The 26,660-nt window shown below is 36.2% G+C and overlaps 2 protein-coding genes across 2 annotated transcripts; both read left to right on the top strand.

Annotated features, from left to right (window-relative positions):
• The first annotated feature begins 13,984 nt into the window (after positions 1-13,984).
• MMP26 (matrix metallopeptidase 26) lies at positions 13,985-17,854 on the top strand. Its single transcript, XM_036114430.1, has 6 exons — positions 13,985-14,125; positions 15,423-15,643; positions 16,196-16,344; positions 16,942-17,067; positions 17,550-17,711; positions 17,790-17,854. Exons 1-6 carry the CDS (start codon positions 14,027-14,029, stop codon positions 17,852-17,854), a joined length of 822 nt encoding a protein of 273 aa, XP_035970323.1. The 5' UTR covers positions 13,985-14,026.
• Positions 17,855-24,793: 6,939 nt separating this feature from the next.
• LOC118549829 (olfactory receptor 51L1-like) lies at positions 24,794-25,750 on the top strand. The gene has a single exon (XM_036114431.2). The coding sequence runs from the start codon at positions 24,803-24,805 to the stop codon at positions 25,748-25,750; it is 948 nt and encodes a 315-aa protein (XP_035970324.2). The 5' UTR covers positions 24,794-24,802.
• Positions 25,751-26,660: the final 910 nt, after the last annotated feature.

The following is a 26,660-nucleotide window of genomic DNA, read 5'->3' as shown; positions in this document are numbered from 1 at the left end:
CTATCATCTATCTATCTATCATCTACCTATCTATCATCTATCTATCATCTCTCATCTATCTATCTATATCTATCTATCATCTATCATCTATCTATCTATTATCTATCTATCTATCATCTATCTATCTATTTATCATCTACCTATCTATCTATCATCTATCATGTATTTTCTATCTGTCTATCTAAGGAGCATGGCAATGTCTTTTTATTATCTTTATATTTTATTTATTATTACTACATGTTTGGCATAAAGTGCAAATTGACGTACCTGATTCAGCTTACCACACCATGTTGAATAAAGTTCTCCATCAAAACTTCAATACACTTTAAAAAATACAACCTGTTAGAACTTATGTTCAGGAAAAGTTGATTTTTTTGAGAATTGTTTGATCATGTGCTTTTTGGAAAATAATGAGTTAATCTACTAATTTATTCAATAATACACTAGAGCTAATTGCAGGTTTCTTCATCAATCTTTGTCATGAGGAATTTGATAATGTCTCTCAGATCTGAACTATTTAGGCCATTTCTTAGTACTTCCATTCTTATCTTTACATACATCTTCAACCACTTGGTCACAATGATTCTGTTGTCATGATGTAGAATTCTTAAAAACTCATGTTCCCTTTTTTTCTTAACTATTTCTTTTCTGCGATTTGTCTATCTTATAATCTCAAACTCCAATCACTGTAATCCACTCTCAGTTATTTCTAGGTTGTTGTTGCTTCTTAAACTTTCATTGCCTTCTGAATGGATTTTCTGGACTGAACCCCACCTCCAACTTCTTATATATATTTTCCTCTGCCCAAACTACTTCCATCTCTGGGTTGTCTGTAAACATTTTAGTGACATTTATTCCCCTCAAAAAATGAGATGTTTAGGAGACAATTAGAGAAATGCCTAGGATGTTTTGGATTATATAATAAATGATATTATATTTCTCCCAAACTTCATACGTTTTTGATAACTTGGCATTGTTTTTTGACATATAGTTCTCTTAATGTAATAAAAAAATTTGTTTATTGATAAATCAAGAAAAATGGAGTAAAAACATTTTCAACGAGCACATTATTTATTCTTCACTATCAACTCTACTTCTCCAAAACTTGTCTATCTATCTATCTATATCTTTAGAAAATGCTATACCGGGGCGCCTGGGTGGCTCAGTTGGTTAAGCAACTGCTTTGGCTCAGGTCATGATCCCAGGGTCCTGGGATCGAACCCCAGCATCGGCGTCCCTACTTAGTGGGGAGCCTGCTTCTCCCTCTCCCGCTCCCCTGCTTGTGCACTCTCTCTCTCTGTCAAATAAATAAATAAAATCTTAAAAAAAGAGAGAAGTCAATGAGATATATTCACTGAATATATATATTCAATATATATTCAATATATATAAATGCTATACCTCTGTGGAAGGGCTATTTTATTTGCTTTAAAGTGTGACATTTTTAGAGAGTCTACAGGAAAGTAAAGCACTGTACAGAAACAATTCCAGTATGTTGTTTCCATCTCAGAAAGGCCTACCCAACCCAATTCTGTACTTTGCAAAAATGTAAAAAATGCAGTTTAAGTAACAGACACAGAATGTCCTTAAAGGATGGGGTTTAAATAAAGTTTACTATTTATATGGAAGTTGTTAAATAAGGTTGTTTATCATGTTCTTTATGTTAAAGATAGAGTGATGTTTAATGTAGTTAGGATGGTGTCATCGGGACAGCTTAAGGTGCTGAGCATATCCTGAAACTGAAGCAGGCATTAAGCAGGAAAATCAAGATAGCTTGCCAGGGGAAAAGTTACGTATCTTAATGTTATTGATTGATAAGATTATGAGGGTTTTCAGGTACTCACCAAGGTGTTGGCCACTGCATTTATACTTTAAGGTTAAAAAGGAAATGAATGCAGGATGAAGCCACCTCAATCCTAGTTGTTAGGCCACAAAGTTGTTCAGGACAGTCTGATTCTAGTCCTTCTACTTGGATGCCTTTTTAGCATAACAAAGGCCTTTGGGGATGAAAACTCAGGAAACTATCCAGAAGGAATAAAAGACCCACAAGTAAGCGCTTAAATGAATTAATTCAAGCAGTGTTCAGCTGAATTTCCATTATGTATATAAGCCATTTGTGTTTAATGCCCTAGGAGACCTGCCCTAGGAGGCCTCTGCCATTGCATCAAGCAAAATTGATTCCTCTGTCACCTGCAATTTCAGAGAGTCTGTATGTGGCTCTTCTGGAGGAGTGTCACATTTGCTTTCCAAGGTCATTATGTTTGTGCCTATGTTTTCATATTCAGTTTTGCTACTGCTGATAAATGCAATTTGTACCTTGTAAAAGAAATGATATTAGTCTTCTTTTCTTGTTTATTCTTAGAGTATACTCTTTTAAAAAAATTTTATTAGTTTGTGGGAGTGTATGCTCTTTTAAAAAAATTTTATTAGTTTGTGGGAGTGCTTTTTATATTAAAGAATATAGCCTTTTACTGTGATGTGTATGCAAATAGTTTTTCCTCTTAGGTTACTTGTATTTGTCTTTGTTAGTGATGGTATCACAGGTTGGGTTCTCTTTGAGATGAATATTTGTGTGCACAGTTTATTTGGAGAGTGCTCTGAGGTTAAAGACCTGTGGGGAAAGAAAGAAATAGAACTAATAAACAGAGAAGTTGAACTCCATGCAGTTGTAACAAAGACTACACCACCTTTGGAAATCACTACCTCTAATCCTACAGAATCCACAGCTGTGAGAACAGAAGGCACAACATTCCCTGTGACCCACGTATTCTTTTTTGGGGAGAGGTTGTCAAAGTACATATAAAAGCATTTGATTCAATGTGTATATTGAATATATGAGAAAATCTCCAGCAAAAACAAAACATGAGGATGGAAAACATTAAAAAAGAAAAAAAACTTAATCCAGGAGGTCATATGTTATCAGTTTAATGGGAAGTCTTGGATTAATGGTTCCCAGGATTATGAATTTTTAAAAATCTATACTAAACATATTGTTGTGAATTTAAAGCATTACTGATAAAGATAGAATGACAAGAGATTTTAGAGAAAAATGAATGAACATCTAAAAATAATATATTTGACTGCAAAACAAATAAAATTAGATGTGGGTAAAAAATTGCAGTAGTTAGACAGGATTTTAGAAGACAAAGGAGCTAATGTTTTCTAAGTACTTAGATATAATTAATTTAACCTAAGAAGTTACTTGAGGATAGTTTCCAATAAACCAAGTGAATTAATAGAAGAAGAATACATGAGCCCTAATAATCAGTGGAAAACCATAAGGTAATTAAAGTAAGTCCCAGGAAGTCACATGTGCAACAAACTAGAGAGTATCAAGTCTAGTTTGGAAAAAGATGAGGGAGAGCTCTAATAGGGCAATATCTAGAGGAATACATGGGAAGTCTAGGATTTGCACTATGCTTGCAAATTTAAAACAATATAAGAAAGTGATTAAGGAAAAATAATTAAAAAATAAAATTAATTTAAAAACAAGAAAATTTAAGTAACTGTGCAAATAAAATGGGTATGCAATAATTATGCACTATGTATATTCCCACAGTCATAAAATTAAGACCATTATTTGTATATCTTCAACTTTTTTCTTTTAGTTTTTGATATAGTGTTCCATGATTCATTGTTTGCATATAACACCCAGTGCTCCAGTCAATACATGCCCTCTTTAATACCCATCACCAGGCTAACCCATCCCCCCACCCCCCTCCCCTCTAGAACCCTCAGTTTGTTTCTCAGAGTCCATAGTCTATCATGGTTCATCTCCCCCTCCGTGTATATCTCCAACTTTTAAAAGAAAAAACATGAGAGGTTTCTCAGTGGTAACAAAACAATGTAAACAATTTGGAAGTAAAAATATAGTCAGTGAAAGGAGATTTTGTGGACACAAATAGCCTCATTTTACTAAGTCAGAAGTCAAGATGTATGCTCATATTTCTTTGAATAACAAAACAATTATAAGCATATTGTTTAACTGTTTAGCATAGTCAATAAAGAATTCAAAATACTGATACAAACATATGAAGAATAGGGACTTCTGGTTTCTGGTTCCATACGTAAGGAGCTTGGAAATTGCTTCTCCATCCTGAAGTGACTGAAAAATTAACAACTCTCCTAGAAGCACTAAGAGGTAAGGACACAGACAAACCCCTGCACCCAAGATTAGAGAGACAGAAAAATGAATACAAGGAGTCTCAGTTAGCTGGAGCAGAATTCATTAGCAGAAACCACTTTGGAAACTAATGCTGGGTTAGGAAAACCTGAAATAATAAAGACTAGACCAGAAATAAATGAAATGGAAAATAGAAAAATAGTTTTAAAATTGACAAAACAAAGAATTGCTTTTTTGAAAATATAAACAAAATTGATAAACCCTTGGCTTGACTAAGAAAAAAAGAGAGAAGCCTAAAATCAAATTAATGTCAGACACCAAGTTACAGATTGAAGAAGCTCAGAGTACATCAAGTAGGATAAACACCAAAAAAACTACACTTAGGTTTATCATTTTCAAACTACATAAAATTAAAGATAAAAAAAAAATCCTAAAAGAATTCAAAGGAACAAAACACCTTACCTATATGGGAACAAAGATAAGAAGTCCATCCGAATCAGAAACCTTCTGCTAACTTTGGGCTTTGTTGTTTTGTTTTGTTGTTTGTTTGTTTTTCTGATTCCTGGGTTGTAAAGTTAGGATGTTTATTTGACAGCTTTATTCTTTTTTAATATAGGTGTTTATTTCTACAAATTTCCCTCTTAATACTTATTTTCTTGCATCCCATAAGTTGTGGTGTGCTATGTGTGTTTTTGTTTCCATTTGTCTGGAGATATTTGGTAACTTTTTAAATTTCTTCTTTTACCCAATAGTTGTTTAAGAGTGTCTTTAATTTCCATGTGTTTATGAATTTTGCTATTTTCTTTCTAGTATTGATTTCTAGTTTCATTGTGTTTGGAAAATATACTTGGAATGAGTCAATCTTCTTAAATTTGTTAAGACTTTTTTGTGACTTAGCATGTGATCTCTTGGAGAATGGGTCATATGCATTTGAGAAGAAAGAATTGGGTGGAATGCTCTGCATTAACCTATTAGCTCCACTTTTTTCTATTGTGTCATTTAGTTCTGCTTTTTTTTATTGACTTTCTGTCCATTGCAGTGAGTGGGATATTAAAGCCTCCTACTATTCCTGTACTACTATTTTTCCCTTTAAATCTGTCAATGTTTGCTTTATATATTTAGGTGCTTTATGTTTGGGTGCATATATTTTTGTAAATGTTATATTTTCCTGTAGAATTGACTCTTTTGTCATTATATGATAACCTTTGATATTTCTTGTGATAATTTGGAAGTGAAAATCTATTTTGTCTGATGTAAGTATAGCCATCTCTGCCCTCTTTTAGTTAGCATTCATAAGAAGTATCTCTCAACACTACTTCATATTCAGCATATGTGTGTCCTTAAATCTAAAGTGTGCCTTCTGTAGACAGCATATAGTTGCGTATTGTTTATCCATTCAACCACTTTGTAGCTTTTGATTGAGGAATTTAGTCCACTTACATTTAGTAAGATAAGGACTTACTATTTCCATTTTTTAATTGTTTTCTGTCAGTTTTGTATTTTCTTGTTTCTCTTTATTTTTTGCGTACCTACTGTAGAGTGTGTATGTGTGTGTGTGTATTTGTGTGTGTGTGTGTACTTATCATGGGGCTTGCACCTAGCAATCATAGATATAGTGGTATGTTTTAAGCTGATAACTATTAACTAACTATAATCATATCTCTATAATCTACACTTACTTTTCCCAACATATTTTATGTAATTGATGCCAATTTTTTTTTCTTTCTACATTATCTTTCCATTAGCAAATTTCTGTGGTTATAGTTATTCTTACTATTTTTGTCTTCAAATTTATATATTAGTGTTAAAAGTGATTTACACACTACCATTACAGCTTTCTGTTTCTCTTTATATTTATCTTCAGCATTGAGATTTTTTTTCTTATGTAAGATTAGTGAGATATTTTACTTTTACTTTTTTACTTGTTTAATGTCCTTTTTTCAAATTGAAGAACTTTTTGAAGTTCTTCTACTTGGACTTCCACTTGAAAAACTTGTTCTTCAACTTGAAGTTCTTCAACCTGAACAACTTAAAACAACTCTTCTAAGGCAGGTCTCCTGGTGACAAACTCCTTCAGTTCTTGTTTGGGAAAGTCTTTATCTCTCATTCTTAAAGGACAGATTTTCTGTACAAAGCATTCTAGCTTGAAGTTTTGTTTTGTCTCTCTCTCTCAGTACTAAGAATATAACCTCCTACTCTCTCTTAGCCTGCAAGGTACGAAATCTGCTCATAGTCTTATAGGGGCTCTCTTGTATAATAATTTAAAAAAATAATAATTCACCTTTTTCTTGCTGTTTTAAAATTTTCTCTTTGTGTTTGACTTTTGATAATTTAATTATAATGTATCTCAGTGTAAAATTCTTTGGATTTAATGTACTTATGTTTCTTTGGGATTCATGAATCTGAATGTCAGTAACCTTTTTAGATTTGAGAAATTCAGCCATTATATCTTTAAATAAGCTTTCTGCCCCTTTCTCTCCTAGGACTTCCGTAGTATGTATATCAGTTCTCTTCATGGTGTTGTATAACTCTTTCAGGACTTCTTCACTATTTTCATACTTTTTTTTTCTTTTTGTTCCTCTAATTGCATAATTTCAAATAACTTCTCTTTGAGTTCCCTCACTTTCTTTTGTTTATCCAGTTTGCTGTTGAAGCTCTTTATTGAATTTTCAGCTCAGTAATTGTATTCTTCAGCCACAGTTCTTTTCTTATGGTTTCTATTTCTTTAGTGAATTTCTTTTTGTTCTTGTATTATTTTCCTGATTTTGTTTAATTGTCTGTGTTCTCTTGTAGCTCATTGAGTTTCTTTAAGATGATTATTTTTAATTTTTTGTCAAGCAATTCATGGATCTCCATTTCTTTATGGTTAGCTACTGGTGCTTTATTGGTTTCCTATGTTAGTGTCATGTTTGCTTGATTCTTCATGATCCATGTAGCCTTACATTTGTGTCTGTGTATTTTAAGAAGCTGTCACCTCCTCCAGTCTTTATAGACTGGTTTCGGTAGGTAAAGACCTTCTCCTGCCAGGTCCCTGGACAGATAGGACTGCCTCTGGGACTTGGGCTGAATGAGGCTAGAGCCAGGTCACAAGGCTGCTTCTGAGCTCAGTCATGTTTATGGTTGGTGGACCTTTTACTAGGGGTGTGGACAGGCATAATTCCTCCTAGATTCCCAGCCAGCCAGAAGTGCCTGAGACCATGGTTGAACAGGGTGGGAGCCAGGTCATGGAGCAGCCTCAGAGTCTGTGGTCAGTCTGTTTGGTGAAGAATGTACAATTTTTATAACACATATATGTGTGTTTTTGTGTATATGTGTGTGTGTGTGTGTTATAGGTAAAAATTACAGGTTTTGCCAGTTAAAGCCTTCTGACTCTGAGAAAATTGTTTAACTCTCTGAGTTTTAATTTCCTAATCTATAAAATAGGGTTAAATGAGCTAATTCATATAAATAGCTTGTGACACTTAAAAATCAGTAAAAGTTGGCTGCTCTTATTATTGTGGTTATTTTTTGATAATTATTATTATACCTATTTGAATAACCACTGATAATGTAAATACACATTTATAAAATGTAAATAATATAAATTATTTTACATCACTTTTAAGCCTGGATAATCTGTTTCCCACTTCTCTCTACATTCTTATATCCATGAAAGAGATTTGCTCAATATAAACCTACACTCCAACCAAAAGGATTGACATAAAGTTCCATGCTTTTCCCCCTGAGTTCCTACAATACTTTTTATTTTAATTTAATTTAATTTAATTTAATTTAATTTAATTTAATTTATTCCTATGATACTTTTTTAAATACAAGAGCTAGGTTACTCCTCTATTTATTTCCTCTGACCAAACCAGGTTACAACCCAGGTCAACATCTCATTCAGTCAGTCCCTAGTCTAACTTGTGTATATTTATTACAAGGCTTAGCACTGTCTCACAATTAATGTTTAATTTACAAAACATTCTATGTGATGGCAAACTAATTTAAGGAACGCTCTCTATCTTAATAACATTTGTATCACAAATGACATGGTATTCTCTGGACAGAAATTATAAGTTGTGACTGCAGAATAGTTTCAGGAGAGAAAATATACATTGATAATAATTAAATAATTAAACATGATGATAAACATTTTTGTTGCTCTGTACTGCCATAGGGGTACTGATGACTCTTCACAGCCTGTGCAATTCCCTTGTTCCCATCTCTGATTGTCCCCTACGTTCTCTACCAGTAATTCTTTTCTCAGTCTAAGCCCAAAGTCTAGTTTTGTTGTGGAAACATTTCTTCTACATCTAGATGAATGAGTTACTGAGTCACTCTTTCCCAGAAGAGTTTCCAGTGTCATAACAAAGGCAACAATTTCCCAGCTCTGGAAAATGCCTCCCAGCCCCTGCCACCTCATTACCTTAATCACAGAAATGTAGTTTATGCATTCCTGTACTTTGAAAACACTTTTTCTCCTGCCACTAAGAAAGTTTACCCAGAAGGAGTTGGAAAACAATCCATACTCTGCTGGGAAAGGTTTTGGGACTAAGCCAGATTTTTTAGCCCCAGGCATCAGATGCTATTGGAATGATGAAGAGGGTGAAAGTGTGGGTAGGGAGGGGAGGAGAAATGGGTTCCTGTTTCTCATAGCTGCTCATTTTTAAAATAAAATGTAAAATCTACTATTCATTCTCAAAGCTTTCTTATTGAATTCACAGCTTCTACACTCCCTACGTTTTCAAAACCTCTTGCCTTGTAACTGCTCAAAAAGTATGATCCTTAGATAAGCAGCATTGGCATTACCTAAGAGCTTGTTAGAAATTAAAAATATTAGGTCCTCATTGATTGATTAACGGATGAAGAAGAGGTATTATATGTATATGGATGAAGAAGATGTATTGTATATATATGGATGAAGAAGATGTATTTTATGTATGTATATATAAAGATGTATTTTAGATATATTTTGAACTATTATTCAGCCATAAAAAAAGAATGAAATCTTGCCATTTGCAACAACATGGATGGAGCTAGAGAGTATAATCCTAAGTGAAATAAGTCAGTCAGAGAAAGACAAATACCATATGATTTCACTCATATGTGGAATTTAAGAAACACAACAAATGAGCAAAGGGAGAAAGAGAGAGAGAAAGACAAACCAAGAGACAGACACTTAACTATAGAGAACAAACTGATGGTTATCAGAGGAGAGGCAGGTGGGGGGGGGATGGGTGAAACAGGTGATGGGGATTAAGGAGTGCACTTGTTGTGATGAGCACGGGGTGTTGTATGGAATTGTTGAATCACTGTATTGTACACCTGAAACTAGTATAACACTGTATGTTAACTAACTGGAATTAAAATAAAAACTTATAAACATATTAGGACCATCTAAGACTAGTGAATCAGAATCTATATCTTTAACAGCATCCTCAAATGATTCATATTTACATCGCATTTCAAGAAACGCTGCTGTACTTCAAACACATACTTCTTGTCTGTGGCTGAATTGTTAGTATGTCACTCATTTACTTTCTTAGGTTAAGTGAGGCCTCAGCACCCAGCACTCATTTACTTGAGTACTGGGTCAGTCTCACAGGTGGCTACTCATCTGAGTCCACCCTATCACATTGCATGGTGCGCCCTGGGATCACCAGAAACAGTATCGCAGTGATGCGTAGCACCACAAGTGATGAAGCAATCTCTTTGAAATTGGCAGTCCACTTCAGTGATGAACTGTTCTGCCTTCACATTAAGACACTCTTTTTTGAGTATTATGACTGTCAAATGATGGTCAAATGTTGTGAAGTTCTCATTTCCTTAACTCTAAGAAGAAGGTAATAAAACTCCTACTTCACAAATGGTTGTGTCAATGAAGCAAGATAGTACATGCTTGACATAGAATATGTACTCAATAAATTATTGTAACTTTTATCTGCCCTAGGTTGAGAAACTTGAGTTATGTGCTCCCATTTACCACTAGCAAAATAGATACAAACAACTTAATCTCGTTAGTAGCTATGAGATTCTTTCACTGAACACATTTATTCATCTAATAAATAATGAGTTCCTTCTCGGTTCCAAAGACTGCTATATCTATCAGTGCAAATTGGAAAAGTCCCTGTCGGTCCTTAATGAGTCTATGGTGTAGTTTACAGACTGGGAAACATGGGGGGATTTCATTTATTAACAATTCTGCACCAGAATTATAAGAACAAATCAGAGTAACTGAAGAACTACTCTTTATGGGGGACTCTGATCATGTCCTGTCAAGGGTCAGGGAGGGCCCAACTTCTCACTTCCTGGAGACATCTAGCCTAGATGGTGAAGCCAACCTCCAACTGGCCACTTCTGAGGGACAGGAGAGTAATGAAGAAACTAGGGATGAAGAACTGACAAAGAATGTGTGCAGGAGCATTTCAGGGATTGATGAGTGGGAGGGGTTAAAAAAGAGATTTCAGAATAACTGAGGAGACATAAGAGATTCAAAAAGGTTTGTGCTTCTTTTTTCAGTGTTGCAATGCGTTTTGGAAAACTTCTAGTAACTTTTGACAGTTAGGCGTTATTTCTAACATTGTGACTCCCCTGAGCTTAGGCTCCAAAGTTTGTGAATTTATTCTGGTTAATGGAACAAGGATGTGTTGATGGTATAATGATGGATATCTGCCAGTAAATATAAGCAGCATGCTCATTTAATAGAATTTGCTTTAGAGTTAACCAGATAGAGATGCAAATCTTATTATTTTTACCATTTCTATGGAGAGGTTGTATTATTTCTTAAACCTTAGTTTATTCATCTTGGAAATGAAGATTAAGGCCTATGTGAACATAGTGAACAAAATCATATTTTACAAATTTGGAAGAGGCTATAAGAAATAACCTATCTTTATATTATACCTACCTAACAATAAACACCTCTGGTTCATAGGCAATCTTAACTCCACCTTGCCTTTTTCCAGATTTAGAATATTCTCTTCTCCAAGTTTACCACAAATACTTCCAATCTTCTTAATTCTTATGTTGGATTATCCATTATTTATTTACCCATATCTTTAGAATATAACTTCCTTCTCTTAGAATGTAAACTAGTTTATAGCATTCCCACATTAAAAAACATCAACATTATTATATATATGCTCATTTGACCACAGATATTACCATTTATATTATAGTCCTGTATCATTCAGGATGAAGTGTGTGTAACATCTGATACCTTATTGATCTACAATTTCTCTTATTTATTTAAATAAATGATACTTATTTTTATGGAAGTATAATTAGCATGTGGTAAATGCACAGATAACTAAGTATAGTATAGTGAGTTTTGAAAAGTGAATCCTCTTGTATTATCCAGATTCTAGTCAATAAATAGAAGATGTTATCACTTGAGAAAGTTCCCTTGTGTGTATGTTTTACCATCCATTCTCTCTCCCCTCCACAGAGGAAATCCCTGTTCAGTTTTCTCTCCATAAATTAGTTTGCTTTTTCTTGAACTTCACATAAATGTAACTATAATCACACATGTTTAGCTCAAACTAATGTTTTGATGTTGCCTCTTTTGTTGCATGTGTCAGTAATTGGTTCCCTGTTGTTGGTGGGTAGTGGTTTTCTATCCTCTATCTATATCTATCTATATCTATATCTATATCTATATCTATATCTATATCTATACTATATCATCTATCTATCATCTATCCATCTATCATCTATCTACCTATTATCTATTGATCGATTGATTATCTGTCATCTATATATAATTTTGTTCCCCCTTATTGGTGGAACATTTCAGTGTTGAATTTGAAACTAACTTTATTCCTTACCTACATGACATTAGTATGTCATCTCTTATTTTGAAGTCCCATCTTTATTTATTTGTTTATTTATCTATTTTTTAAATTTTTATTTATTTATTTGAGAAGCAGGGTGGGAAGCGAACAAGCAGGTGGAGGGGCAGAAGGAGAGGGAGAAACAGACTCACTGCTGAGCAGGGAGCCCGATGTAGGGCTCAATCCCAGGACCCTGGGATCATGACCTGAGCTGAAGGCAGATGCTTAACCGACTGAGTCACCCAGGCGCCCAAGTCCCATCTTTTAACCTATAAAATTATTATAATATTTGCCAAAGGCATAAAATACAGACTTATTTCATAATAGGTCCTCAATAATTGCATATGTTTTACAAGTTCTTATATGATCCTCAATTTCCATCCTTAACACCTGTTATTTGATTTTTGTTTTGACTATAGGCCCAAGGCCTGGAACTCTGCTTCTATCATGTCTTGCTATCAGGCCAACATTTAATGGAATTGTGAACCTGGTCTTATGCCAAGATCATGGTTGGCACAGTCCTCACAGCCTCTTTCACCACTCCTCAATGCCAAATATTGCCAAGGCAGAGAAATATCAATCAAATATGGTGTCTTTCCCAGCCATGAGAAAGACAGGGATGGGGAGACAGAGCAGAGGGCTACAGTTCTCCAAAGGAGCATGAATGGAAGTTTCATTCCCTAGAAGGGCATGTTTTCAGAGTATAGGAGAAGGCAGACCAATTGGACCCATTGAGCCTGTGTTTGCAGGGACAACACCTGGATGGTATCATGTTCAGGGAGTAGGCACCCCTGAAAGAAGAAGAAAGAAATTTGATTAAGATCAATTGTCAGAAGGAATTGATGTAGAGGTGGGGATCTAGAGTTTTGGGGGTGAGTCAGAAGTAATCAACACCCCTACTTTCTCCATTCATTCCCTATCCTATTTCCACTCTCTTCCCAGAGTCATTTTATCCCCTTTGGTTTATCTGGAGGAACTGGCAGGAATAGGACGGAGAAGCATAGTCCTCAGAGGAGCAGTGTAGCAGGTGTCCCTGGGGTTGCCAAAGGATGAGCTCCTGAGAGCAAGAAATGGAACTGCATCTGTTCACTCTGTGTCTTCCTCATTGGAGGCAATTTCAGGTCTGGGCACTCAGAAAGTGCTCAATAAAGCTTGGTGTTTGAATCATTCTCTCTCAGTGTCTCCAGGTCTTTGTTTCTGCTTCAATTTTTGTGTCCGTGTGAATGTAAAAATAATTGTAAAATAGCTCTTGCCAATTGTGATTACTGTTACCAAGCCAGTGCTCAGTTTCTATCTCCCTTACACATCAAATTATGTGAATATTATTAGTCTCCTTAATTTACAGATAAATAGATGGAGGCTTTGTAGTATTAAATAACTTGCTTAAGGTAGATCAACTTTCAGGTAGCTGAGTTAATATTCATACTCATATATGTGTGATCTCAAAGGCTATCAACTGAAATCTTTTGCTGTGTATATAAATTTCTGTGTCTCTCTCAATTTATAGTCAATTGACTTATTTTCTCAAACATATTTTTAGCAACTTTATCATTCTGTGTGTCCCTATAACTCTTCTATATGGGTCTCAGAGATTTTTCATATTCTGATCTAAATTTTCACTATAGTGGATGCTACTCTCTTCCTCAATTTCACAAACCTCTCTCTTTTTAGCTTCTGGAGCAAGGTAATATTTGTTCGTGACTAGTAAAGAAATTATTCTATATGTAAAGGTATAATAAATTGTTTCTATGTCTCCAGTTTCTTGGGGTTTTTTTTCTTCCATTTTTAAATAATAATGTCCCCTATAACCTGAGATATACCATTATTTCCTCTGACAGGGCTGTGGCCAGGTATTCTGAGGGCCATCAGGTGTGAAATGAATGGGAAAATAAATCCCATGGCTGCTGTCGTCACCCTGCCAGGCTGCCCACTCTGCCTTCAGCTCGGGAAGGACAATGACGACACTAACCAGTGCAAAGAAAGGACAAACTGGCAGCATGAGTCACTGGATGTGGCCAGCATGGCTATAAAGGCTCCATGATCAATGTTAGGTACATGAGTTCAGGCAGGGGGAGAATGAGCATTTGCCATGCAGCCTGCCATCTTCAAGGTTACTGTTTTCCTGCCTTGGTGCCTGGCCTTCCCAGTGCCCCCTGCTATAGACCTTAAAGGACTGGACTTTATTAAGGTAGGTGTGCTGATTTGACCATGTTGTAACATTATGACTGTTGTGGGCTCTTCTTCCATTGTTTTATATCCATACAGTTACCACATGGTATAGAAATGAATATATTAATATTACATACTAAATCTTTTTTCATTTTCTTCAATCTTTCAGGTTTTTTTCTTCTGATTTCAAAAGTAATGAAATCATCTTTGGGCCCCTAAAAGTACTGTGCTTATAGTGCCTAGTGAATAATGCAATTGCAGTGCTCCCCTCCCCCACTCTTAGCCTTCTAGAAGGGCATAGAATGAACACTCAGGATCTGCATCTCTGAATCTGGCAGGTGGTGAGCAATCAGAGGAAGTGATTTAAATGGACTAATAAATTTGTCCTTCCTATGGACTGAGAAACCTTTCAAACTGTCTACTACACGCTTTGAAATTTGTCAAGCAACTGTGAATTTGTTCCAGACTTTTTAAGCATCCAAAATAACTGAAACTGGTGTTAGTTGTGTACTTCATAATTACTCAGGGACTGGGTAAAATTTCCTGCTCATACTTAGTCCAGAAAAATATGCTAAATCATATGCCTCTGAGTGCCCAGCCAAGTCCACAATAAAATAAAGGCATAAAAATGTAATTTTATACAACATGTAAAAATTGATCATGAGTTTATATCAAGTACGACCATAAGAACTGTGGTGTAGGCCAAGTTAGAATAAGCACTGCCCTTAAAGTACTAGAGTTCACACATAGATGCAGATACAGCCTGACTATAATAGAAGGTGTACTTCTTTCCCCAGAAGTTGAAATTCAGTACTAGATGGTAAGAAAGTTAATGGAGACAGGGAGTAGCTAATGAATGAGCTCTAAAAAAGTATCTTAATGGAATGGAATGTATAAATGCAAATGAACTGGGTATGCAGAAATGGCCAAATTTTATGTCGTGGGAGTCATAGATTCTGTCCTGATTGAGAACACCTCAATCGGTCAGAAAGGCCAGACACCATCTTCCCTGGACAAGTCCCACCTAACACCTTATGACCTTTATTCTTGGGTCTCTCTTTCCTGGCACTGGATGCTTTATTTCTGGAGAATTTTTAACAGGCTATCTAGGTCACTTTTATTTTATTGTCTCCCCGTGACAGGAGAATCAGGGATAGATGCCATCATTCAACTGAGAACAGGAGGTTTAAGAAGGCCAGATACAGAAAGCCCCATCCTTCCCAGAACCTCAAAAGAGGCTCTGCCCCAGGTTGCTGGCAGTGCAAGTCTGCCCTTATCCTCTCTAAGTACTCATCCCTTCCCTGTCTCTCACCCAGGACTATTCCCATCAGATTTTCCGGACCAAGAAAGCGTCACCGCTCCTCACCCAGGGGGAAGACATACAGCACCTGCCGCCATTCCATCTGAAGGAGACAGACCTACAGGATGAGCAGATGCTGGCTGTGCCACACTGGCCCCACTGTGGAGTAACTGATGGGGCTAATGACTCCACTTTCCCAGGAAGTTCTAAATGGGATAAGCACACTTTGACCTACAGGTGTTTGTTGTTAAAGCCTGGAGCAATGAGTGCCTCCTGGAGGCACTTCTACTGACTTCTGCTTAGTTAAAACTTTTTTTTTTTTTTTGAAGTGTGTGTGTGTATGTGTGTGTGTGTGTGTGTGTGTGAGGGGTTGTTTATAGCAGAGAATTTTGATGTATTTTTGCTCCCTACTAGGATACTCTTTCTATGGGGAATCCAAAGCATATTAGAGACATCCAAAGCCAACCAATAATAACTTATATAGAATGCTGTACATTTTTCAATTGAGTCCACATTATTTTTTCATAATTACTTTGTAGGGCTATGGTTTTCAGACTTTATATAGGAATGTGGGGAATTTGATAAAATTCTCAGAAATCTAACAAATGTCTAAATTCTTAGGAATCTATATTTTGCAGGTTTAATTCTTTGGGAATTTATTTTACAGATGAGTGAGCAAAATGAGTCCCAAAAATATTAAGTGATTTGCCCCAAAGCAGTCATTTCTTTTTAGATGTAGGATAATTCCCATACCTCTGAGCTATTCCACTTAAAGATTTCTTCTTTCAGGATTATCAATTACCCAAGAGATATAAACCCATCCATAGTGAAAGGCATTATGCAAGACGCAGTTTCCATCTGGAGCAATGTGACCCTCTTGATTTTCCAGCAAGTGAAAAATCAAGATGCAGACATCAAGATTTCTTTCTGGGACTTAGGTAAGAAACTGACATGGGAAAGAGGGTATGGTGTCCCATGTAAAGGGCAAATGGTCTCAATCCATAAACAAAAACCCAGTCCACCTAGTTCAACTTTTGAAAAAAGACAAACCTAATGGAAATCAATAAGTCTATAACACAGAGAAGACATCTTTAGTACAATGTAGCAGGAGATAGGGGAGGAGATGTACTGTGGTGTGAACAGAGTAAAGGAGGGGGACTGTACATTTGCCTGTCAAAAGGCAGTTGTGTAGCCCTCAAATCTACTGAAACACTATTCAAAGTTGATCCAACCTATTTATAAAACACAGCAGAGTCTAAGTTTCCTTCTCCCTTTTCCTTCCATTTTGGGAAGAAGTTTTTCTGTCTAACGTATAGCTTCACTCAATCTCTGCCATCTTCTCCTCTTCTTTTACCACAGAAGATAAATAGATTTTTGGTGCCACCCCATTCCTCTGCATAGATGGTGCCTTAGCCTTCTCACACCTCTAGCATTATCCAGTTGCATGGTACTCTAAGGCACTGAGGCTTACTAGGACCATTCCTGCCCTTTCCCTGATCTCCCATTGTGACAATAGCTTCTGTCATTGTCCACAGCCCATGGAGATTATTGGCCCTTTGGTGGACCAGGTGGTGTCTTAGGTCATGCTTTTTTACCAAATTCTGGACCTCCAGGAGTTATCCACTTTGACAGAGCAGAACATTGGTCAACTTCATACAGAGGTAAAGACCTTAGGTAGGAATGCTAGAACTCTCTGGGAGCACAGGTGTTGGTAATGATGGGCTTCATTTGGGCCTAGAATGTAGTAAAGAGAGTAAAGGGAAGGACTCAGAGTGTCCAGGGTGAGATGGGAAAATTTGGTTGAGGAATTGGGTCTCCTATTTGAGTGGGGGCAGGTGGGATCATTTCTGAACAAAGATACTCCTATCATAAACACATTGTCACATTTTCTTTTCTCTCTTTATGTCTTTGCTTCCATTAATCAGTGTCTCAATTTTCTCCATGCTTCTTGTTCACTTCCAGTTTATCTGTCCATCTGTTCTGCCATTCTGTTTCCCACTAGATTCCTTCCTCTCTGCTTGCCTTTTTCTTGCTCTCTAACATTTGTCATTTCCTCCTTTTCTGTTCTCTCCATTTTTCTCCCTTCTTCTTCTGCCTTCTTTATGCATAGTTAATATTTATACTTTTGTCTGTACCTTTTCAGGGTTTAATCTGTTCCTTGTTGCCATTCATGAACTAGGCCATTCTCTGGGCCTGCTGCACTCCAAGAGTCTGAACTCCATAATGTACCCCAGATATGTGAATCGGTACCCTAGAACCTTCCATCTTGATGGTGATGATATCAAAAGAATCCAGCAACTGTATGGTCTGTGCCTGCTGGAAGGGAGGGTATCTGGGCAGGAAATTCCACTTGGAGTTTATTGTTTTCTTCTGTCCTCATAAGGAGAAAGATGTTCATCTGAAATGCCCCAAGGATGGCACAGAAGAATCATTCAACCTGAGTTTTAGTGGTTTCACTGGAAGATCAAAGAACTCAAGGCCTTAACGCAGCCTTGGGGACTGCTTGAACTAATCCCTAAAGAATTGATCCTATTTAAGGCAGCTGAGTCAAAGCTCAGAACACTTCTGGGTCCCAATAAAGATGGTTTTTAAGAGTAAAAATTTGTTCTTACAATTATGTATATCTCAGCATTTCATATATTCAGTCACTGTGATCAAGGCGAGAGAGGAGTATAATAGAATGGAAAACTCTAGCAGAGATGGCCGTGGAACTCTCAGATTAGCTGAAAAGGTAAGAAAAAATAAGATTAGGAATAAATCTTTCATATGTAATTACATGGGTAGCATTTGAGGAATGTTATTTATGCTATATTGAAGATTGCAGTTATAGAGACCAGGTGTTAGGATGGTGGCCTATCCACTTATTAGTTCTGAGACTTTCAGCAAATTATTTAACCTCCTTATAACTCAGTTTTGCATTTGTTAAATAATTGTAATTATCTACTATCATAAGTCTAAATGCTGTAATGGATGTAAACCTCTTTAATTAGTGCTTGGCAGCACAATTTTCAGGTATTGTTGAGGAAGGACAATTTTTCCTCTACCCTTTAAATTTCTTCTAGCTGGTCTAAGAATGAAATTGACTTGAGATAGATTAACAGGAGAAAGAAAACAAAGATTAATTACATGCACATGGAGGCGCAATGATAAAATTGAGATCCAGAGAGATGACCAAAGCAGGTAGCTTTCATACTTTCTAGACAAAATACCTACACTTTACATCCCAAATTCTCTTAATATTTACTTTTGGAGAACTTAACCTCTGACAATTGACTTTTTGAAGAATCAATGAAATTATCCATGGTATGACTGGCAAGAATAAGAGACGATGCATATAAAACCAACATCAATAATGAAAAAGGCAATATGTTGACACTCCTGAAGACATTGAAAAATCATAAAGATGTGTAATGAGTAACTTTTAGTTAATAAATATCAAAATTTATATCTAAAATATACATTCTTAATTAAACATAGCTTACAAAAATAGGCACAGGGAGAAGTAGAAAATCCAAGTAACCCTACAAATGCTTAAAAATATAATCTATAATTATATTTCTTCACAAGTATTTTCAAAACTGACAAAGAAGAAAATCTGAACCATCTTTTAACTGTTATCTATCAAGACTATACGTAAAAACTACCCCTGGATAGCCATTTAATAAAGACATCATGTCATGCAAAATCTTCCAGTTGGAAAAAAATTTTTCTTAGATTATTTTCAAACTCTGCATAATCTTATAGCAAAACATGACAAAAACATTATAAGTAAGGAAAATTTCAGGGTACTCTCACTGATGAACACAGATGTAAAAATCCTAAACAAAATATTAACAAATTAAACCTGGCAATAAATAAAGGAAAGTCAAGTAACATGTCCAATGTGGGTTGAAATGTAAAGTTGATATCTAAAAATCAATCAATATAATTAATCACATTAATAGGATAATGAAGGAAAATCATATGAATTGTAAAAATCACAAATCTCAATGGACACAGAAAATAACTTTATGAAATTCACCATCTATTCTTGATAAAACATTTAATCAAATGAACAATAGAAAGTAACATTCTCTGATAAAGGTAGTTACAAAAAAAATCCTAGCAAACATACATTAATGATGAAATGTTGAGAATGTTACCTGTGAGAGCAACAAAGGGAAAATAACATAACTTTCATCACTTCTGCTCAACACTGCACTAGGGGTCTTAACCGTTGCACTAAATCAATTGTAGTGTAAACCCTGACAGTTGGTTTCTCTTTTTTTAATGCAAGTACCTGACTTAAGCTTTGATTAAGCCTCCACTTCAAAGAGGCATCCATTTCAAAGATGACTACTTCAGATAAACACTTTGCCAGCCACACATCTAGATAGAGAGCCAGGCGCCCTAAACCGACCCCCCTCCCCACTCCCTCTGAGGCTCCTTAGATGACTGACCATTTGGACCATGTGCTTTTTTTCTTCTCTCTCTTTAAATTCCAGCTCTTATGTCTTAAATTCACCATTAAATTATCATATGATTTCACTCATATGTAGAATTTAAGAAACAAAACAGATGAACAGAGGGGAAGGGAGGGGAAGACAAAATCAGAGGGGGAGACAACCTATAAGAGATGCTTAACTCTATGAAACAAACTGAAGGTTGCTGGAGGGGACAGGGCTGGGGGATGGGGTAATTGGGTGATGGTCATTAAGGAGGGCACTTGATGTAATGAGCACTGAGCGTTATATGCAACTGATGAATCACTAAATTCTACCCTGAAACTAATACTACACTATATGTTAATTAATTGAATTTAAATTAAAAAAATCAACAATAAAGAGTGAGCCCAAGAAACTCTAGTCCCTCAACCTTGACTCCAATAAAAGAAGAATGCCAAGCCCCTGTGCAAGAGTGGGCTCTCTCCCCTCCCCCAACCTCCACCCTGCACCTTGCTGTGTGGTCCCAGGTGTGTCATGTAATTTCCAGGTCCTGTAAGTAATAAACCTTTTTTTTTTCTTCAAAGTTTGCTAATAGTTCTTGCTGAGGGCATCTTGCAGTCATTTTATATATATATATATATATATATATATATATATATATATATATATCTCAGTACCAGAGATTTAGAAAAAGATAATTTATAAGTGCTATTCATATTAGCATAAATTAGTATCAAATAGGAATAAATATAATGTAAGATATATTATAGCTCTTATTTTAAAAGCATAAAACAATATTGAGAAAAAAATAAAGACCTTAATTAATTGAGGTCTGTATTCTCAGATTGGAAGACCTGGTAACCTAAAAATTTCAATTCTCCCAAAATTGATCTACAAATTTGATACATTCACAATGAAAGTCCCAATATAGATCTTAGTGGCAATTGATAAGCTGTGTATAAAATTCATAAGGAAATGCAAAGAGGTGGATAGCCAAGGTATAAGCTAAAAAAAGAATGTCTTAGGAAGCCATGCTCCATACTAAGCACAGTGGAAATATTGATGAACCAGATAATAGTTTTTGCCTTTGCAGAGGTTAGTATGGGGACTTGAATCCTGTTGTTGCTTAATAAATGATTATTAAGGACATAACTGATGAACATTGTGTTCAGGGAGAAGTTGTAAATACCTTATAACAGAGGGGCCTCTCTGCACTTAGTTACCACAGTTCTATATGGATGCCCCTAATGAAGCTGAAGTTTCAATATCCCTCTGGGTTGGAGTAGTTATGCTTTCATTCTCATATGTTCATTCAAGAAGAGAAAACTGTTACATTTGAAAGAAAGGACTAGGAGTGGTAGAGAGAGGGAAGGATCCATTTATACAATTTCCAGGATCATAATCATATGCTCTTGGCACAGCTATGGTTAAGGGTTGTTTATATTAATTTCATCTCTGGGGACCCATCAGACTCTGACACCAATCCCTACTTTTCTATCCTGGGAGAAACCAGGAGTATTTATAGAGAGTTGGAATTATTCAGGTTTCACTGTTCATGGAATCAAATGTTTTCAGGACCTCAGGTTCCTAGAGAATCAAAACAGTAGCATCTGTAATCAGTATATGAGTGACCTTCAGATAGAGATGGGAGTTCTTCTCAGGTGAGGGATAAACCAAAACAGAAGAGAAATGAGAAGACAGGGGCAATAAAAGAACTGGAAAAAGATAAGAGTTACTTTTTTTTTTTTTTTTTTTAATGAAAGGACACAAATTTAAGTGAAACAAAATAGAAGAAAATGGCAGCAAGGGGCAGATTAGGAAGGATAAAGCTGTTTAGAAGGTAAACTAAATGGCAGAGAGAGAGCGAGAAAGCCCCAGAGATAGAAACATAAAGAGAATATGATTTTACCTCCAATAGAGGAAAGTTTAGGCAGAGAAAGACACAATGAAACTGGATCCTTTGGGAAACTGTCTCCTGGTTGCATGATTAAACATTCATATTGATGTGATTACCTTATTATAAATTTCGGGTAAGTGTAATTTTTTAATTACAAATAAACAGCAGGTAGATTTTGGAACAGTGTGTGTTATTATATAAAGGCTAAAGAGAGTAAAATCATTAGGACAATACACAATTTATGTAGGAAGGGAAAGTGAATGCCTTTTCTTTAGAAGTAAACAATTTGAAATGTATGACATACCATAATGTCTTTTTTCAACAATTTTAAGATAGGCTAGTCAGTGAGGAGAAGGCAGTTTTTGAGGACCACAGGTAAGACCCCAGAGAGGCTGTGATCAAGTGGTGTTCTCACCCTCAGTGACTCTCCCTTAATTACTTGGAATAGGTGAGTGTGCAATGTGAGTCTTTTCACACTCTATCCTTGAAATGTCTTGATATCAGTATCAGCCTCTTCTGATTATTTCTTTTTCAATTTACCATGACTAAAATGTGTTGAAAAAAGTCAAGAACCACAAAGAATCATTGTGAATGACATAGAAATAGAGTCATAAGAAAATGAACAGAGAGAGGACAACCATAAAGGGACTGAGAAAAAGTGAAAGACATGACAGCTGCTCAGTGAGAGAGAAGGACAAGAAAGAGCCCAAGTGTCCCAGCTCTAAATCCATGCACAGGCCTGCAACTGAAGTTTTCTAAACCTTGCAATCTGAATTGAGAGGGCTCAGATCAAGGAGAAGACATTTCTAAATACCAGTGATCCACTTTATTTTCTGCAACTTCTCTGAGAATTAAAAAAAAATGTGATTTATATCAAAATTGAAAGAGAAAGCATAAGATGATTTCCTGGCATGGAGTAAAGTAAACTACTTTCCTTTTGCGGCCACAATACAATCTCTTTGTGTGTGTGTGTGTGGGGGGGGTGTGGGTGTGTGGGGTGTGTGCATGCATACACATGCCCATGTGTGCTATATACTTCAATGTTAATGTCTTGAGTGTTTTCATGAGCTGAGCTTTAGAATAGAAATTAGAAAAAAGGTTTCTGAGTGAGGAAGAAGTAAAAAGAAAGTCAGCTAGGGACTTCAGTAGATTTTGAAGACTAGAGAGAAAAATGTTGCTTGGAGGTAAAGAAAAAGAAATGCATAGAACTGGTATTCTGCCTGGTAGATGCAAAACTGCTTAGCTGACTGCTTTCTCCAAGACAAGGGCCCCAGTGAAAGCTCAGTTTGGACCACTTGGGGCTGGAGAAAAGGACCAGGGAGTGTCTCACTCCTAGATGATGGGAGGCCTGGGCTTGGGGGAAAAAGGAGAAAATGGCAAGTCTGTCTTACTATATGGAGGGGATGGCTTGGTATTTCCTTCTGTTCTTCAGCTTGTAGATTCTAAGCCAAAGAGTTCTTTGGAATTATAGATTGTTCAGCCTGAGAACTTTCAATGTTCACACCATAAAATACAGATAAGAATCCATCAAGGGGGGAAATTTGAAAAAAAAAAAAGAAGCTTTTATGAAATAAAATAGAGACAATAAAAGGCCAGTGCTGGACAAATGGAACCAATGGTCAACCTGGGGCTACATTTGGAAAGACCTTCACTTCAGGCCAGGGCTGAAATTTGTGTTAGACTTTTACGAGTTCAGAGACTAAATGTCTACAAGGAAGGATGAGGGAGATGCTGAGATGTTGCAGAAGAGATGTCTGACTTTAAGAGATGGAGTAAGTACGGGTGCCTGGGTGGCTCAGTTGGTTAAGCTTGCTCTCTCTCTTTCTCTCTATAGAGAGGGGGAAAAAAGAATGGGGTAAGTGAAGAATTTTCTCAAGGGCAGTCAATGGCATTAGACAGGACTAAAATAAGCAGAGAACTGAAGGGGCAGAGAATCCCACAGGCCTTAGCTGCTCTGCCCGATGTCATCAGCCTGGGGAATAACAAGGCCAGCATCAGCAGAGGCAATCACAGTGAAGATTGCTCAGAGGAAGTAAGGCCAGACATTAAAATTCTATTTTGAAAAGGGAAAAAGAACTTGGTTGTTTCTAAGAGGCATTGGTGTTGGATGCTAAAGGTGACATCTCTGGGATTGCTCTGGGTTCATGGAGGTACATGCAAATGGGTCATAAAATTGGAAAGACATTTAATATTTAGGTTGAATATTTTTAAAAATGTGATTATAAACATCATTTTGAGAGGAAAAAATGCAAGAAAAGATTAATAGAAATGAAGTGGATATTACCCATTATTACTAACAGATGTCTGATTTAAATATATAGTTTTAATTTTATTTTGTAGGAAGGCACATAGGAAGAGTTTTAATAGTTACATTGTGAACTTATGATATATTTATCATAGTAAATATTTTCCCTGCTACTGTGAGGAGTTTCAATTAAGGAAGAATTGCTTTATTAAACAGCAAAAAATATGCAAGTGTGCTAGGATTATGGACTTTACTCTTTTTCACGTCCCCATTTTATATAATGTGGCATTTATTTTTTATTACTAAAGTATTAAATATTCTCAGTTTTTAAATATTATAAAGTATTGAATAAAAGTAAATATGAAGGGAAATTATGTTGAATCCTTGGGAACAGTTCAGTTATGAATTAAGAGATAGCCTAGAAGCAACAAACGATTAATTCAAGAACATCACTGACAGGAATTAATGCAAATCCATAGACATTTACTCTGACTTTTCTCTATTTTCATTTTTATAATGTTTGGTAAAGATTTCTTTATCTACTCTTTTGCTGCTTCAATTTTTAGTGTCCTCAGTGCAAATTCATCAGCGTTCTTGTCAGAGATGACCAGATGGTGTGGTACACACTTTTTGTTCTGGAATTTAGTGCTCTTTGCTACTGGGAACTGTTTCTCATGTAAGAACCATAATAGGCACCTTCTTCCTTTCTCTGTGAGATTGGAGGAAAGATATACTGTATCCTGATTGCACTGCTCATGTTCACAAGGGATAACTCTGAGGGATAAAAGAGGAAAACAGAAAATATTCTTTACTGTTTGCCAAAAGTCACCATGGTGGTCTGGAATAACAATAACACTATGGAGCCCGTATTTATTCTGAGGAGATTTCCTGGATTGGAGTGTGTCCATTCTTGTTTCTCAATCCCATTCTGTCTTGTGTACTTGGTAGCATTTATTGGTAATGTCACCATCCTCTCTGTCATTTGGATAGAGTCCTCACTCCACCAGCCCATGTATTACTTCCTTTCCATCTTGGCACTGACTGACCTAGGTATGTCCATGTCCACGCTTCCCACCATGCTTGCTGTGTTATGGCTGGATACTCAGGAGATCCAGGCAAGTGCTTGCTATGCTCAGCTCTTCTTCATCCACACGTTCACATTCCTGGAGTCCTCAGTGCTATTGGCCATGGCCTTCGATTGTTTTGTTGCTATCTGCCGTCCACTGCGCTACACCACCATCCTTAACAACAGTGTAATAGGCAAGATTGGTTTGGCCTGCTTGCTAAGAAACATGGGAGTTGTACTTCCTACAGCTTTGCTACTGAGACGTTATCACTACTGCCGTGTCAATGCCCTTTCACATGCCTTTTGTTTGCACCAAGACATTCTGAAATTATCCTGTTCAGATGCCAGAATCAGCAGTGTCTATGGACTGTGTGTAGTTATCACCACACTGGGCGTGGATTCAGTCTTCATACTTCTTTCTTATGTCCTGATTCTGAATGCTGTGCTGGGCATTGCATCTCATGAAGAGCGGCTAAAGGCACTCAACACATGTGTGTCCCATATCTGTGTGGTACTCATTTTCTTTGTGCCAGTTATTGGGGTGCCAATGGTCCATCACTTTGAGAAACATCTCTCTCCCATAGTTCACATCATCATGGCTGATATTTACCTGCTTTCCCCCCCAGTACTTAGCCCTATTGTCTACAGTGTCAGGACAAAGCAGATTTGTCTAAGAATTCTCCGCAAGTTTGGACTAGGGAGGAGGCTTTAAATAACCTCTATCCTCAAGGTTTCCCACTGAAAAATCTTGGGGCAGCTATCTGAGTAGATGAGAAATGAAGTACTTGGGTCTTGGTCATCTGGTTAAATTTATAATTCTTTCAATTCCTAGATATGTGATCTCAGTTAATCATCAACCCTTATGAGATTCAGATTTTTCATAACCAAATTTTGCTAAGTATGTTCTTTTCTATCCCCCAAATAATTGAGACTTATAAGGGACAATGTGTGTAAAATAGATTGCTTTTGAAAACTATAAATTTGTTGATATCACTAAATTATTAATATGAATGACAATAATAACAATAACTTTCTTCATAAAATACAACTGTTTATATAATTTCTCACTTTTATGATCCAGAAATCAATCTCTGTCTCTCATTTGCCCATATTTTGTCTCTCATGCCAAAATGTCATATTTTTTAATGAAAAGATTTCTGACTTCTTGAGGCAAGTTTGGAACTTGAGTTTTTGACAAGATTTTGAACTGCTACTGTGGCTCTTGGCTATAAACTAAGTTTTCACCTCATCATCGCACAATGATGTGTCTTTTCTTCCTTGGCCACTGTAGGTCTATCAGCTTCTTCAGTTTACCAGCAAATGCTGAGGCAGACACATGGGAGTTGCTCTAGAAAGCCTGACTGTCTAAACATCTAGGCAAATATGTAGATTCCCTGTTCAACAGCACAGAATTTCATATCTTCATCAGTGAGTGGGTTGGGAGTTGTGCAAAATAACCATCCTTATCTTTTAATAAAAATGTTCTCCTCTTATTCTGCATATCTGTGTAGATCTTCAATATCATTGTATTTCTCAGTTTCTTTATTGTCAATAACCTGTTACTTTTCTTTTCTTCTTCACTAAGATGATTTGCACATATACTTTCATTAGTGATATTTTAC

This window comes from Halichoerus grypus, chromosome 11 (genome assembly GCF_964656455.1).
Source record: "Halichoerus grypus chromosome 11, mHalGry1.hap1.1, whole genome shotgun sequence".
In the NCBI taxonomy this organism is placed as follows: domain Eukaryota; kingdom Metazoa; phylum Chordata; class Mammalia; order Carnivora; family Phocidae; genus Halichoerus; species Halichoerus grypus.
Note: the sequence above shows the minus strand (reverse complement) of the source record. Positions and strands in the feature narration are given on the sequence as shown.